General features: G+C 44.0%; 1 protein-coding gene across 1 annotated transcript in view; it reads left to right on the top strand.

Annotated features, from left to right (window-relative positions):
* Window positions 1-529: 529 nt before the first annotated feature.
* Window positions 530-14,822, top strand: part of Syn2 (synapsin II) — a 110,364-nt gene continuing 96,071 nt past the window's right edge. Inside the window, exon 1 of the mRNA XM_048356288.1 lies at window positions 530-989. Coding sequence (XP_048212245.1) covers window positions 604-989 — 386 coding nt within the window. The 5' untranslated portion in view covers window positions 530-603. The remainder of the gene's footprint in view (window positions 990-14,822) is intronic.

Consider the following 14,822-nt stretch of genomic DNA (forward strand, 5'->3'; position numbering starts at 1 on the left):
TATAGGTTTGTGCGTGTGTGTGTGTGTGCGTGTGTGTGCACACGTGCGCATGCGCCCCAGGGCACCTCTGGGTGCGGGAGGCCGACACCTGTCTTCCTTCCAAAGGAAGTGGGGTGGATGGCTCCCCGGCCTCCTCCAGCTCAGCCGGGACACCCTTTTCTCTCTAACCAGAACGGTGGTGGTGACTCAGACGCCCCTCTCTCTCCCCGGCCCGTCCCCCCAACACCGTCGCGCTCAGGCGGCGGGAGTCCGGCCTCTCCCCATCCCCCCGGGCCGGCTCGGGAGTCGGGCGGGCGGCCCGGCCCGCGGGGCGGGCGCTCCGGCGCAGGCCGAGGCGGAGGCGGCGGCCGCGGCTCTGCGGAGGGGGCGTGGCCAGCGCCGGCCCCGCCCCCGGCCCCGCCCCCCGCCGCGCGCTCAGCCCGGCGCCGCGCGCCCTCCCGGCCCAGTGCGCCGCGGCTGTCTGCTGGGCTCGCGCGCCGCGGACCGGCTCGGCGCCTCCCTCCGCTCCGCCCGCCTCCGCCGCCCCGCGCCCCCCGCCGCCCTGCGCCCCCCGCGCCCCCCGTGCCCCTCGCCGCCCCGCGTGCCCCCAGCCCCTCCAGCCAGATGATGAACTTCCTGAGGCGCCGGCTGTCCGACAGCAGCTTCATCGCCAACCTGCCCAATGGCTACATGACCGACCTGCAGCGGCCCGAGCCCCAGCAGCCCCCGCCGGCCCCGGGCCCCGGCCCCGGCGCCGCCCCGGCCCCGGCCCCGGCCCCGGCCGCCCCGCCGGCCGCCTCCCCGGGCCCCGAGCGGAGGCCGCCGCCCGCCCAGGCGCCCGCGCCGCAGCCCGCGCCGGCGCCGTCGGTGGGCAGCAGCTTCTTCAGCTCGCTGTCCCAAGCCGTGAAGCAGACGGCCGCCTCGGCGGGCCTGGTGGACGCGCCCGCGCCCGCGCCCGCCGCGCGCAGGGCCAAGCTGCTGCTGGTGGTCGACGAGCCGCACACCGACTGGTGAGGGGCCGGGGAGGTCACGGGTGGGGGGGGACCCCACGAGGTCACGGGGAGGAAGGTGACGGGGGACCCCACGAGGTCACGTGGTGGGGGGGCCGAGCAGGTCACAGGGGCTTCGGGAGAGGGGTCCGGGGGGCGGACCGGGCAGGGGTGGGTGGGGGTTCGTGAGGTCACGGGGGACCGGGAGGGGGTCTGCGAGGATATGGGTGACAGGAAGGGGGTCCGGGGGTGGGGGTCTGAGAGGTGACGGGGCGAGGTGTCCGGGAAGCGGGGGGGGGGGGGGGGAGAGGGGGTCTGGGACGGGCAGGGCCTCGAGGGCCGGCCAGCAAGGCGGATTCCAGGTGAAGACCTGCCCCATCGGGTTACCCCATTCCCAACACGGGAAAAGCAAGTACCCACAAAGCATGCACCGACAAAGAGGATTAAGCATTGTTTTTTTTGGGGGGGTGAGGAAAGGGAGAATTCGGGGAAAGGGAGACACAGACGTGACAGCTATGGTGGAAATGGTTCCAAATTGCCTTTTTTTTAAGACTGGCAAAAAGGGTTCTACTTGGTAAGGCAGCTAGTGAACTGGGACTGGGAATTGGTATTCAGGTGGACAGAGCGATGATGCCGACTTTCTGTTTATGTATTTAAAAACCCGGGCCCTGGAAGGCTGACATGAAGGTAGATGAGATGACAGATGGGGTAGCCCAGGTGTCCACGCACTGCTTCGCCCCTCCTCACGGCCCGCGGGGTGGGAGCCTGCTCGATAAAATGATTCTTATTTTGTGCAACAGGAGGGGATATATGGAGTGTGTGTGTGTGTGTGCGTGTGCATGTGTGTGTGAGTGAGAGAGAGATGCGGACTTTTTCCAGCTGACAGGTGAAGACTTAAAAACAAACAAAACACACAACACAAAACAAAAACAGCCATACTGCTGCAGTGGATGGGAAACTTCAAGTTTTTTTTTTCCCTTTGGTTTATTATTTCAAAAGATATGCGGTGGTTTTCCAACTGAGAAGGATGCAGGTTGGGGAATTGTTTCCTCTAGTTGGGAAAAGCATGAATGAGGTCCGTGTGAGACTAATGAATTAAGACAGGTTCTTGTTAAGAGAGCAGGAAATTGACCTGGAGGATGGTGGGATGGCCCAATTGACTAGCAAAGGGTTCAAAGAAATTAAGAGGGCAGGAATCTGGGATGCCTTTTTTCTTATACTAGGAAAGGATGTTTATTTTTCTCAGGAGATTGATCTAGAAAGGGAGATTCTCTAGAAAGGGAGACAGGAGGGACCACAAGATTGTTTATCTCCATCTCCTCTCTTTTGGCACCTTTCCCTGCTTTACTCTCTCTGTCATTCCTTCAGTCTTAGAGGAAAGGAGGGAGGGAGGAAGGGAAGAAGTGCCCTTGAGAACTGGTAGAGAAATGCATATGTGCAAACGCCTTCCTGCTGTCTACGGATGTGTCCAGTCTGAAGAGACCTTGGGGTGACTGGTGTGCTTGGCTTTTTCTCTTCAAGATAGCAAGAGTGGAAAAGACCTTTTGCCAGGAAACAACAAAGGTACATGCAAGAGAGCAGTGCAGAAGGTGTAAGAGAATACTTCAGTAACATTGGCAGCCCTCCTAGAAGAATAACTTAGTTCAGATAAACAGGTGCTTATTTAGAGGGAAAGGGGTATGGTCTGTTGAGTATCAATTTTATGCCCCAGTCTAGCAGGCCCTCTTAATACACTATCCCATTGGACTCTCTCCACAAAGCTGAGGCTCAGAAAAGGTAAGTGATGGGTACACAGCCATACAGCCAACAAATGGCAGGATGAGGGTTGGAGTTTAGGCCTGCTCGAGTCCACTGTTGTCACTATGTTATAGTAATTATATATATATTAATCATAATGTATGATTATTAGTTATTAGCAGTATTAATAAGAAGCTCTGTCCATAGGCCAGGCAGTGAGGGGCATTTTTTGGAGAATCCAGGCTCAAATTTGGGGGGGGGGGAAGTTAACAAAAAGGAATATAGAATAATTTTGGTTGAGACTAGTGTTTCAGGAAGTGAGAGTTAGATACTGGAGGAAGTTCCACAGAAGATGGGCCTTGAAAAAAGGCCAGGAAGAGGGAGGACTGAGAATGACATTGGTGTTGCACTTTCCTTGTCCTGGCCTCTCATCCTATCCAAGCTATTTTGTTCTGCTTATGTGTCAGGTATCCATAAGTAAGTGAGTAATTAATTACCTGTGTGGGTGTGATGAGGTGGCCACAGATCTGTCTTTAGTTGGAAATATTTCAGTGGATTGAGATTTGAAACCCTCCTTGGATAGTCTTAGTTTCTAGAAAGAGGGCCTGGCATCTACCAGAGAATTTGCCTTGCCCTGGAGACATGCTGAAAGTAATAGGAGATGCCTTTTTGTGAGCTGACTCTCAACTGCTTTCTGGTTTCCTCTGAAGTAATAACGTTGATTTATTAAAACTCATAAACCTAGTTGGAGCCTGGTATTTGATGGCAGTTCTGTGCTCTTCTTGTTTTTGTGCTTAATAGCAGTTCCCGGAATCGCTGTGTTTGTCTTCTAAATTTGTTAAAAAAAAAAAAATACAACAACTCCGTTGACTTTTGGTGAGTGACTTTATTGAAAAGGGTCTGTGAACTAAGGGGCAGGTGCCTGCTTATCACCAGCACATTAACTTACATAGGTGCTTTGTGCTCCAAATGCTAATTTTTTAATAAATTTGTAGCATTCAGTAAGCAGGTGTCATGTATGCCCACTATAATTTTCCTAGTGTTTGAATAGAAAGAGAAATGCAGTCTTCCAGGAGAACTTAAGAATATTTGTCCCCTCTGAATTATTTGGAAAAAAGGCTTAAAATAGTCAGCCTCTCAGATTATCCCTATACCCGGCAGATTCCCTTGAATTTTTATTGGGGTAATTGTGGGCAGTGTAATCAGAAGACCTGTCTGCTCTGTAGGTTGATGGGATAATTGGGGGGTGTTTCTCTTTCTTTTGATTGAAATATTTTCATTGGTGGCCTGAGATTAATTGCACACAAACGGATCATTGAAAAATGTATGTGTGCCATTAAAATGTAATAAAGCACATTATGTGATTTATTAATTATTTAGTGTTTCTTACATGGTCAGAAATGCATGCCATCTTTTAAAGTCCATACATTTGAAGTGCGGTTAAGAGTTGATTTGTAATAGTCCTTTTGCTTACATAGGGATTAGGTGGTCATTGATGTACATTACTGCCTCTTTTATTACACTCTCATTGGTTGAAAGGCAAATTTTCTCCCAGAATCTCCCCTTTCAGCAATTCTGACTGCAGTGAATAAGTGAGTGTTGGGTTTGATTTGAAAATCAGTTCAGCACAGGCTCTCAATAATCAGACTGCAGATGTGGTAAGTCAAGACATACTTATTGAACATCTCATTACAAGGCACAGTTGCCAAGAAATATGAGAAACAGTATCTTCTTGCTAAGAGCTCACTGTCCAGCTGGGTAGATAAGATACATTGTGCTTTTTAACTTTTTTTCTCACTTGTAAGTTTACTGAATCCTATTTTGTATGTTCAGAGTATTGTCCTTGGATCAATAGTATTGGCTTTTTATACTACAGAATCTTAGGCCCCATCTCACACCTACTGAAATAGAGCTTGCAATTGAAGAAGATCCCCAGGTAATTTAAAGACAGGGAAGCCACACCATCTACTGTCATTTCTTGAGCAGTTACTATATGCCAGATGTTCTACTAAGCTCTTTACAATAGCACTGTAATACTATAGAATTTTAAAAAATGAATGAATGATTACAGGCTAGAGTGGGAATAAGAGGCTTCATGGAAAAAGTGAGATTTGAATTGAGGCTTGAAGAAATTTCACTCAAAAGAAATAAGTTTGGCATTGTCTAGACAGTAGACCGCATAACGAAAAATGAGACGAGACTGGATCGATGGATTATGTAAGCAACACTCATGCATTCTTTTTCATTTCTGGCCAGTCTTTGGGCATCTTATAAAGAATGGGGCAGGAGTGCCATCTACTTCTGTGGTACTCGCCTTGCTCTTCTTTCTTTGCTTACCAAACTCGTAGCTATCTTGGAGACTGAGATGAGTATTTCCTGGAGAAGAAAAGCTGATGTAGGCCTGCCCGATGCTCTCTGACCCTCTTCTGGTGTGTGTAAACACCCTGGGTTCACTGGCATTTTCTGGGGGGCATAGCTTTCTCATTCTCCATTTCTTTCTCAGCTTAGAAATGTCTTTATTGACTGAGCCTTTCTCAAGTTTTAGGCTCTCTTGTTTCTTTTCTTCTTGGACCATTCTGCCATTCTGGTTCTCCCAAGCACAAGTCTAATTTCTTTTCCTATTTTTCTATTCACGGGGCCTAATGCTTTTAATACATTGACTTCAGCCTGATTTAATCCTGCGCAAGGCTTGGCCTTGTGGTGGGACTCTAGGGTACACAGGAGTGCATTGCGCTCTTCAGACCCCATCTTTCCTAACAAATAGCTGTTGTTTAGGATTGAAGTCCTAGACCCCAGGGTTCACTAACATTTTAACTGTGAGAGGAAAGGGTACTAATGAAAGATTAATGAAATAGAAAGCAACTCCCATCTCTGGTGTGTTAGTTGCCATGAAACCCATGCAATACTTGGAATCGTATTATAGAATGTGTGCTTTTAGTTTTGAGATACAGAATCTCACAGAAGACAAAATTAGGCTAGTATAGTAGAGCATTACAAGGGCTTAAAATGTCTGGATTCAACTGTACTCTGTCAACTAGCTTTTTGTGTCACCATAAGCAATTTAACTTTTGAAGCCTTGATTTCCATTTTATAAATAGAGACTTAGGCTAAATAGTCTTTACTCATAGGCCTTTATAAATTAAGTGTTAGAAATAGAGTGGTTTATAAAGGTCAGATCATTTAACAGTTTAAAGAGTTGTTCAAATATGAAGAAGGTACTGTGGTCTAGAGACATCAGAAAACATTTCACAGAAGGGAAGATCTAATCTGGGCTTCGAAGGATACCTGGGTTTCAGATTAGTAGAAGAGAAGTATTTCAGTTAAGAGGAAGAGTGCGATGTGTGTGGACCATATTTAGACCAGTTGACATCAAGTTTAGGGCAAGGAAAAGAGAGAAATTCGGACAAGCAGAATGGGAGAAATAAGGATGTTGTCTCATACATTGGGTTTTAAGCAGATGTATTCATTTACTATGTTATAAAATAAGATTATGGCAATGAATCAAATTTCACAGACAAGCAGACTAAAGCCCATAGGGATTGAACTGAAGGAATACAATTCTAGTTCATGTCCCTACCATGCTGTATTATCACTAGAAAACAGTGCTCCATATTTCTTCTTACCTACACACCTTGCTGTTTCTTTTCCTTAAAGATACAGAAGCTGTTTGCTGTGGGGAAGTTCTTCCTTCCCTTCTCCCCCTACTGCCTTCTTTTCCTCCCTCTCTGCCTATCTTGGATTGAACTCAGAGTCTTGCCAGTGCAAAGCAACTGTTTTACCACTGAGCTATACTATACCCACAGCCCTGACATTGGGCTATGTCTTATTCTCTCTGAACTTAAATTACTTTATAAAGTGGAGCTAGAATAGAACATATCTGGGGGTTCTCAGGTGAATCGGTTGAAATGCCTGGCACATAAAAGATATTCAACAAACACTTCAACATGACAAGCAGCTTTTCATAGAAGCTTTAAGACAGCTTACCACACACGTATTTATGGGAGCTTTCAAGTCAAGTAATATTGTTTGTAGACAGATTTCCATGTCACTAAAAATAATTTTGAAAAATAGAACAAAGCTGGGTAAATACTCCTTCATTTTGGTTGCACATAGCGTAGAAGTCACTAATTACCAGTGTTTTAAAACAGTCTCCAGAAGATTTTTTTTAAGTTGGCTAATTTGTGCAAAGTTTATGCTTTGAGCACTATCATATCCATGCCTCATTTAATCCTCTACACAGTAGTATTTGTGGTGCAGTAATTAATTATTATTTTCATTTTATTTAAGGAATTGAGGGCTAAGGTGGTCAATATGATTGCCTGACACCAAATATTCTGGAAGTAATGGGATGAAGACTAGCATTCAGGTCTTTGTGATCCTATGTATTGGCTTCCTGGACTGAGCCTTGGGTGCCATAGAGCTCGTTTGCTAATTTGGTTGGAAACTTAGTGTTTTTAGTGGAAAAAAATACTAATTCTGAAAGCTATTTTATATACTGGTTTTGCAAAGGTATTTAGTTAGCTTAATGATTTCCCTTTGGCACTAACTACGATTTCTCTTGCAGGAACTGCTAAATTCTGACAGGAAAAGGCAGTAAACAATGCCATGAAAGGTTGTAATGTGAGGATTGGGACCGGTTCAGTTCCGGCCATAGCACATAGCCCTTCTTCTCTGAATTTCAGTTTCCTCATCTTCAAAGCTGTAATAGATGTTGGGAGTGGTAATCTCAGCTACTCAGTAGAGATCAGGAAGATTGAAGTTTGGGTGGCGGGGGGTGGGGGGGGGAGGAAGCGCAGAATAAACCCAGGAAACAAAAATTTTAAAAAACCCCAAGAAACAAAAATTTAAAAAATGAAACAAAAGCTCGTGAAACCCTTGTTCAACTGATACACATCTAGATGTGGTGGTTCATGCCTGTCCTCTAAGCTATGTGTGAGTTTAAATAGGAATACTGAGGTTGAAGTCAGCCTGCACATAGATGTGAGACCCTGTTTGAAAAATAATGAAAGCAAAAAAGGCTAGGGTTGTGACATAAGTGGTAAAGCATTTGATCTACATTCTTCATAAGATAATGTCTATGAGAGGACTTGACAAACTGTCACTCCAACAGTCCATTGCAGTATAGCACAATGCAGCAACAGATCGGACCCAGAGTATAAGAAGGAAGAATTGTACATTTAACTTCAAGTATGAGTCCATGGGCTGTTTTTCTAGTTAGTAGAAATAGGATGTAGGAGAGAAAATAGGTTTTACCCAGTATCAGAGCTGTCTCTACACAGCCTTTTCTCTATCCATGGCCGTATTTCCTGTGACCTGAAGCCTGTTGTGCAAGTGAACATGTTTTCTGAAGCAAAATTAGGACATGAAATGTTATATTCTTTTTTTTTTTTTGCCAGTCCTGGGCCTTGGACTCAGGGCCTGAGCACTGTCCCTGGCTTCTTCCCGCTCAAGGCTAGCACTCTGCCACTTGAGCCACAGCGCCGCTTCTGGCCGTTTTCTGTATACGTGGTGCTGGGGAATCGAACCTAGGGCCTCGTGTATCCGAGGCAGGCACTCTTGCCGCTAGGCTATATCCCCAGCCCTATTCTTTTAAAAAATTTGTATAAGTTGTACAAAGGGGTTTCATTGTAAGTCAGCTCCTTTCTCACTCTCCTTCATTCCTCTTCCCCACTTCTTAAAAGCATTTCAGTAGTTCCATTGTTATATTTTCATACATGTATATTACATACTTAACTATGTTCACCCTGTTCCCTCTAGGTATCCATCCTCAAACAACCTGGTTGACATTTCTGTTTTTTTTTCTTTCCTTTGATTGTGGAGGCTTGAACTCAGGGCCTGAGTGCTGTCCCTGAGCTTTTGTGATCAAGGTTGACCTCTGCTACTTGAGCCACAGCTCCACTTCCAGTTTTTAGGTGGTTAATTGGAGGTAAGGAGTTTCACAGACTTTCCTGCCCAGGCAGCTTCCTGAGCAGCTAAGGCTACAGGTGTGAGCCACCAGTGCCTGACTCATTTCTGTTTTTCTTAATTGTTAGATTCTGCATGTGATAGAGACCATGTAATATTTGTCTTTCTCATTCTGTCTTCTTTCACTTAAGGTGATGTTAACTAATTCCATTCGTTTCCTTGCAAATGACACAATTTCACTCTTCTTTCTGGTACTACACTGTTTATAAATACCACATTGTCTTTACTCATTCACAGGTTAATAGACACTTAGACCGATTGCATGTTTTGGCTATTGTGAATGGTGCTTCCATGAACGCAGTGCGCTGCCATCTTGACTGAATGTTGACTTGAAGTCCTTTGGATGTTTGCCCAGCAGTGGTATAGCAGGATCATATGTTATTTCCATCTTCAAGAATTTTTTTGGTTGAATATCTTTTTTTATCTTGTTTTTGTGTTTATTTTTTCTTTTAATTTTTTTGGCAATACAGGACTTGAACTCAGGGCTTCATACTTGTTAGGTGGACACTCTTACCACTGAGCCACACCTCCTGCTCGTCCTTTTTTGCTTTAAGGAACGCCATACTGGTTTCTCTAGTGGCTGTACTAATTTATAGTTCCACCAGCCATCCACAAGGGTCCTGTTTTCCTGCGTCTTACCGGCATTTGTTTTGTTTGTTTTCTTGAGAGCCATTCTGACATTCAAAAAAGTTGAGAATTTCATCTGAATTTTTTTTTTTTTGTAGTACTGATGTTTGAACTCAAGACCTTCTGTTTGCTGTGCAGGCACCCTTACCACTGAGCCATTCCTCCAGCCCTGAGTTTTTTGCTTCTTATTTTGAGATAGGGTCTTGCACCCTGACTGTGCACCTGGGCTTGATGCACCTGTGTTTGGCCTCCTGGTAGCTAGGATGACAGGCACCTATCACCTTGTCCAGTTCTTCACTGAGAAGAGGTTTTGGGAATTTTCTTCTCCCCAATCTGGCTTCATACTAATACCAACATTCTGTCTCTCAAGTTAGAATTATAAAGGTGTTAGCCATGGGCACCCAGCCTCAATATTGTCTTGATTTACATTTTATTTATGGCTAAGGTCGATGAACATTTCTTTTTGTTTAACTTTTAAAAAATTTTATATATATATATTTATTATCAAACTGAATTACAGAGAGGTTACAGTTTCATACATTAGGCATTGGATACATTTCTTGTACTGTTTGTTACCTCATCCCTCATTCCCCCCTCCCCCTCCCCCTTTCCCTTCCCCTCCCCATGAGTTGTTCAGTTCATTTACACCAAACAGTTTTGCAAGTATTGCTTTTGTAGTTGTCTTTTTTTACCCTGTGTCTCTCGATTTTGGTATTCCCTTCCAATTTCCTAGTTCTAATACCAGTTTACCCGGTTTCCAATATACTCAGATAAGATACAGAGAAAGTGTAGGTACAACCACAGGATGGTGATACAAGAAGATCATCAATAATAGAGGCTACAGTTACATATGGCACGTTGAAAGTAGTTGCAACTGTAATATAACAATTGTTTCCATAACATGGAGTTCATTTCACTTAGCATCATCTTATTTATGTGTTCATAAGGGTATAGCTATTGGGCTCCTGTGATCCTCTGCGGTGACTAGCCTAAACCTGTGCTAATTATTCCCTACAAGGGAGACCATAGAGTCCATGATTCTTTGGGTCTGGCTCCGATGAACATTTCTTTTTTTTTTTTTTTTTTTGGCCAGTCCTGGGCCTTGGACTCAGGGCCTGAGCACTGTCCCTGGCTTCTTCCCGCTCAAGGCTAGCACTCTGCCACTTGAGCCACAGCGCCGCTTCTGGCCGTTTTCTGTATATGTGGTGCTGGGGAATCGAACCTAGGCCTCGTGTATCCGAGGCAGGCACTCTTGCCACTAGGCTATATCCCCAGCCCCCCAATGAACATTTCTTTATGTATGTATTTGCCACTTTTGTTTCTGCTGCTTCTTGTTTTAATTTTTTGGCCAGTCCTGGGGCTTGAACGCGGTCTAGGCACTGTCTTTGAGCTTCTTTGTGCTCAAAGCTAGCACTCCACCATTTGAGCCACAGTGCCATTTCTGGCTTTTACTGAGTAGCTTATTGGAGCTAAGATTCTTACAGACTGTCTTTCCTGGCTGGCTTCAAACCATAGTCCTCAGATCTCAGCCTCCTGAGTAGCTAGGATTACAGGTGACCAGTACCTGACTACTTTTGCTTCTTTTTAAAACTGCTCAATTCATTTGCCATTTTTAATTTTAATTGTGGTTTTTATTGGTGTTTAATTTTTGTAGCTCTTTATTCTAGTTATTAATCCCTTATCAGATGCGTTAATCCTTTATCTGATGTTAACTTTGCAGAATATTTTTTATTTGGTGTAACCTTATTTTTCAATTCTTGCTCTTATTTTCTGAGCAATTGGGGTTCTAAAGGAGGCATAGCTTGTGGTGGAGTGCCTGCCTAGCAAGCACAAAGCCATGAGTTCAAACTCTAGTACTGGGGCTGGGAGTATGGCCTAGTGGCAAGAGTGCTTGCCTTGTATACATGAAGCCCTGCGTTCAATTCCCTAGAACCACATATATAGAAAGTGGCCAAGAGTGGCGCTGTGGCTCAAGTGGCAGAGTGCTATCCTTGAGCAAAAGGAAGCCAGGGACAGTGCTCCGGCCCCGAGTCCAAGGCCCAGGACTGGCAAAAAAATAAATAAATGAAAAGTAATAAAAAAAAAATCAAACAAACTCTAGTACTGCTTCCAAACAAAAGAAAACGGAACAAAAAATAAAACCCTGAGAAATCAGGGTTATTTTTCCAGTGCAAGAATACTCCAGAAGATATTTAGATACTGAAAATTTAGAGAAAATTTTGTGATTCGAGGTGAGAATAATGGAAACTTTAAATCTTAGGGAATGTAGGTCAAATTGCTGTTGGCATTCTTATTTTCTAACCTTCACTCTTCAGCAGGTTGAGTTATTTTTAAGCTCAGCTATGACTGTTGGATGGTTGTTGGTAATTTTCTTTTTCAGATTTTTGCATTCTCATAGAGAAAATAGAAAAAGCTTCTCAGATTACAAGTAGTGGAATTTTAACACTAAGATAGTATGGGAAGGTGAGAATAATTTTTTATTGCCACCTACATACATGAAAACTACTCTATATGTTGAAAGAATGAGCTAGCTACCACTTGACTTGGAAAGATGAGTTGAGACTGATTGTCAGTTTCAGTTGAAAAAAATGGCCCTCAGTGGACTTTGGAAGGATACTTTAGCATTTGCTACAGTGTAAAAAGTCGGTCATCTCACTTAGGATAGATTAATATAATTTCTTGTTTGTACTAGGAAACCAAGCTCAGATTGTGATTTGCCTGAAGTTGCCACACTGAAATAGGTAGAGTTGCATCTAAAATCTCAAGTCTTTATACCTCTTTCCTCTTCAGTGTCCCTTTTCTCTGCCACTGAGCTCCTTTCTGAGCTCAGCATTAGTTGGTTAATGATCCTTTTGCATAGCAGCTGCAAGGACAGATACAAAAATTGCTCAAGCTGGGAAGAGTCTGTGTGGTTTGTGACAGGTGTTGTGTAGGTTGGTTGAAAATAACTTAAAGATTGTCTCCTTCCCCTGTATGTTTTTGTTAATTCTTTTAATACTTTTATAACTTCAAACTCCTTCTGGTGCCTCTGATATATTTCTGACTGATTTTAATTTTCAGAGACAAGAATTTTTGCTCCAGAACTCAATTCCCTTAAAGCTTCTTAACTGTCTTTGTACCTTGAAATTTATTTCTTACCTAGAACTCAGAATGGTGTCAGTCTCTCTGCGGGTATTCTCTGCTAATCGGCCCCCAATCCTTGCTCTGTCCTCCTTTCCCCGCTTAGTCCAGCTGGGTTATACAGAAGGTTTTGGGAGTCAGGGGAGTTTTGGGGTAGGGAAAGGATGTTGGAAGCTCCTGTTTTGGAATGTCCCTGGAAAATCATGAGGGCTCAACTGGAATGGCCACCTTCTGGATCCTGTGGTTTTCTGTGGATCCTAGGAGTAGAGCTTAGCTTAGCAGTGACTTTGAAGGAACAAACGCTCCCCAGAGTCAGTAATTTGATTTGTTTTCTCTCACAACTGAACCTTAGAAGCAGGCACATAGAGATGAGCCTTTTGTTTGTTTAATCTCCCTTCTCTCCCCTCCTTGGGGGTAATTATTTTCAGGTTTTCCATGTACTTTGTTTATTCTTCCATGGACTATCTCATAGGAATTAATACTGTAATACTAAGTACAAGCTTCACCAAGCTTCTAGTTTGGAGAAGTAGATAGAGAATCAGACAAGCAATGTAATAAAGTCTGATTTATTGTTATATCAATAGGATAACAGAAGTTTTAAGTTAAAAAGACCCATAAGTTTCCCATAGTGATATAGCAGCCATTTTCTTATGTTCTGTATTCTCTTTCACCATTTGTTTACATACTGGCTTAATAATTGTACTTTTCATGGCTGATACACTGATTTCTTCAGATATGTTTCTATTAGAGAACTGCATTGGCTTCTGGTTTTCACCATTATTACATAGCAGTCTCAGGGTTCAGGAGAAGAGGCATATGTTCAAATATTATTAGGAAATGTAGCTTTGGATAGATATTATAAGTCAAAAAATTTCAGCTCCTGATTTTCCCTTACTATCTGTTACTATCTGTTTATTTATTTGGTACTTGTCCTGGGGTTTGAATACAGGACCTGGACACTGTCCCTGAGCTTTTTTTTGTTCAAGGCTAGCTCTCTACCATTTGAGCCACAGCTCCACTTCTGTCTTTTTGATGGTTAATTGGGGGTAATCCTCTCATAGGCTTTCCTGCCCCAACTTGCTTGGAATTGCAACCATCAGATCTCAGCCTCCTGAGTAGCTAGGATTAGAATCTTTTTTTTTTTTTTTTTTTTTTTTGCCAGTCCTGGGTTTGGACTCAGGGCCTGAGCAACGTCTCTGGCTTCTTTTTGCTCAAGGCTAGCACTCTGCCACTTGAGCCACAGCACCACTTCTGGCCATTTTCTATATATGTGGTGCTGGGGAATCGAACCCAGGGCTTCGTGTATATGAGGCGAGCACTCTTGCCACTAGGCCATATTCCCAGCCCGGGGATTATAATCTTGACCCATCTGGATTCATTCAGCTGATAGTCCTTTAAAGTGTCCATGTATATAATCAGTAAAAAGCAATAATGGACTATTTTAACATGATACTTCTGGGTGCAGGTAAAGGTTGAATGTTTTCCCTAATATTTCTTTAAAACTGTGTGCAATGTCTGATTTTGAATGGGACATTTGTTGTTGGTGACAATGAATAGACGGCAGTGACTGGAATGCCAAGGTGTCAGTTTGAACTTGGCAAAGAACCTCTGAGATTGTGGAGGAAAGGGAAGAATTCTGTAAGCGAAAGGCAATGCGACAGGTAGGACTGACACCAGAATGGCACATTCTCTCCTCAGTGTTTAGTAGCCTGGGTGATGCTAGGCCTCAGATAGCTGTTGAAGGGCTATGAGGTTCCTGGGGCACTGGATCGTCTTCTTCCAGCATCATGCCCTCATCATCTCGTGTTGCCTAAAATTTTGCAATTTAAGTTCAATACTTTGACTTTTTTTTTAAATGTTCTAAATTCTTCCCCATGCCCCCCAGGGGCCTAGGCACTGTCCCTGGCTTCTTTTGCTCAAGGCTAGTGCTCTACCACTTCAGCCACAGTGCCACTTCCGTCTTTTTCTGTGTATGTGGTACAGAGGAATCAAACCCAGGGCTTCATGCATGCCGGGCAAGCACTCTACCACTAAGCCACATCCCCAGCCCAATACTTTGACTTTTTAAAAGTCTCTAATCTTGGAGGGTCCTAGAAAATTAGCACCTATAGGAGGAAAAGTATGGTACTTAAAAGCAACATATTGAACCTTACAGCCACAGCATGGGAGAGGCACCTATGCTGCTAGACTACATACCTAGTATTGAAGAAGTGAGCGTTGGGTGAGAGACAAGCTCATAGATAGTAGACTCCATTAGATCCCAGGGATATGTGCATTTAGTGCCTTCTTCCTAGGGTTATTGTGAAGCTAAATCGAAATAAAAGATTATAAAAGTGCTTTGTAAACTCTGTATGAATAAAACATTGTCACCATCCCTAGCATATAGGAAACCTAAAACTAAGGGGG

This window comes from Perognathus longimembris, chromosome 10, assembly GCF_023159225.1.
Source record: "Perognathus longimembris pacificus isolate PPM17 chromosome 10, ASM2315922v1, whole genome shotgun sequence".
Taxonomy (NCBI): Eukaryota; Metazoa; Chordata; class Mammalia; order Rodentia; family Heteromyidae; genus Perognathus; species Perognathus longimembris.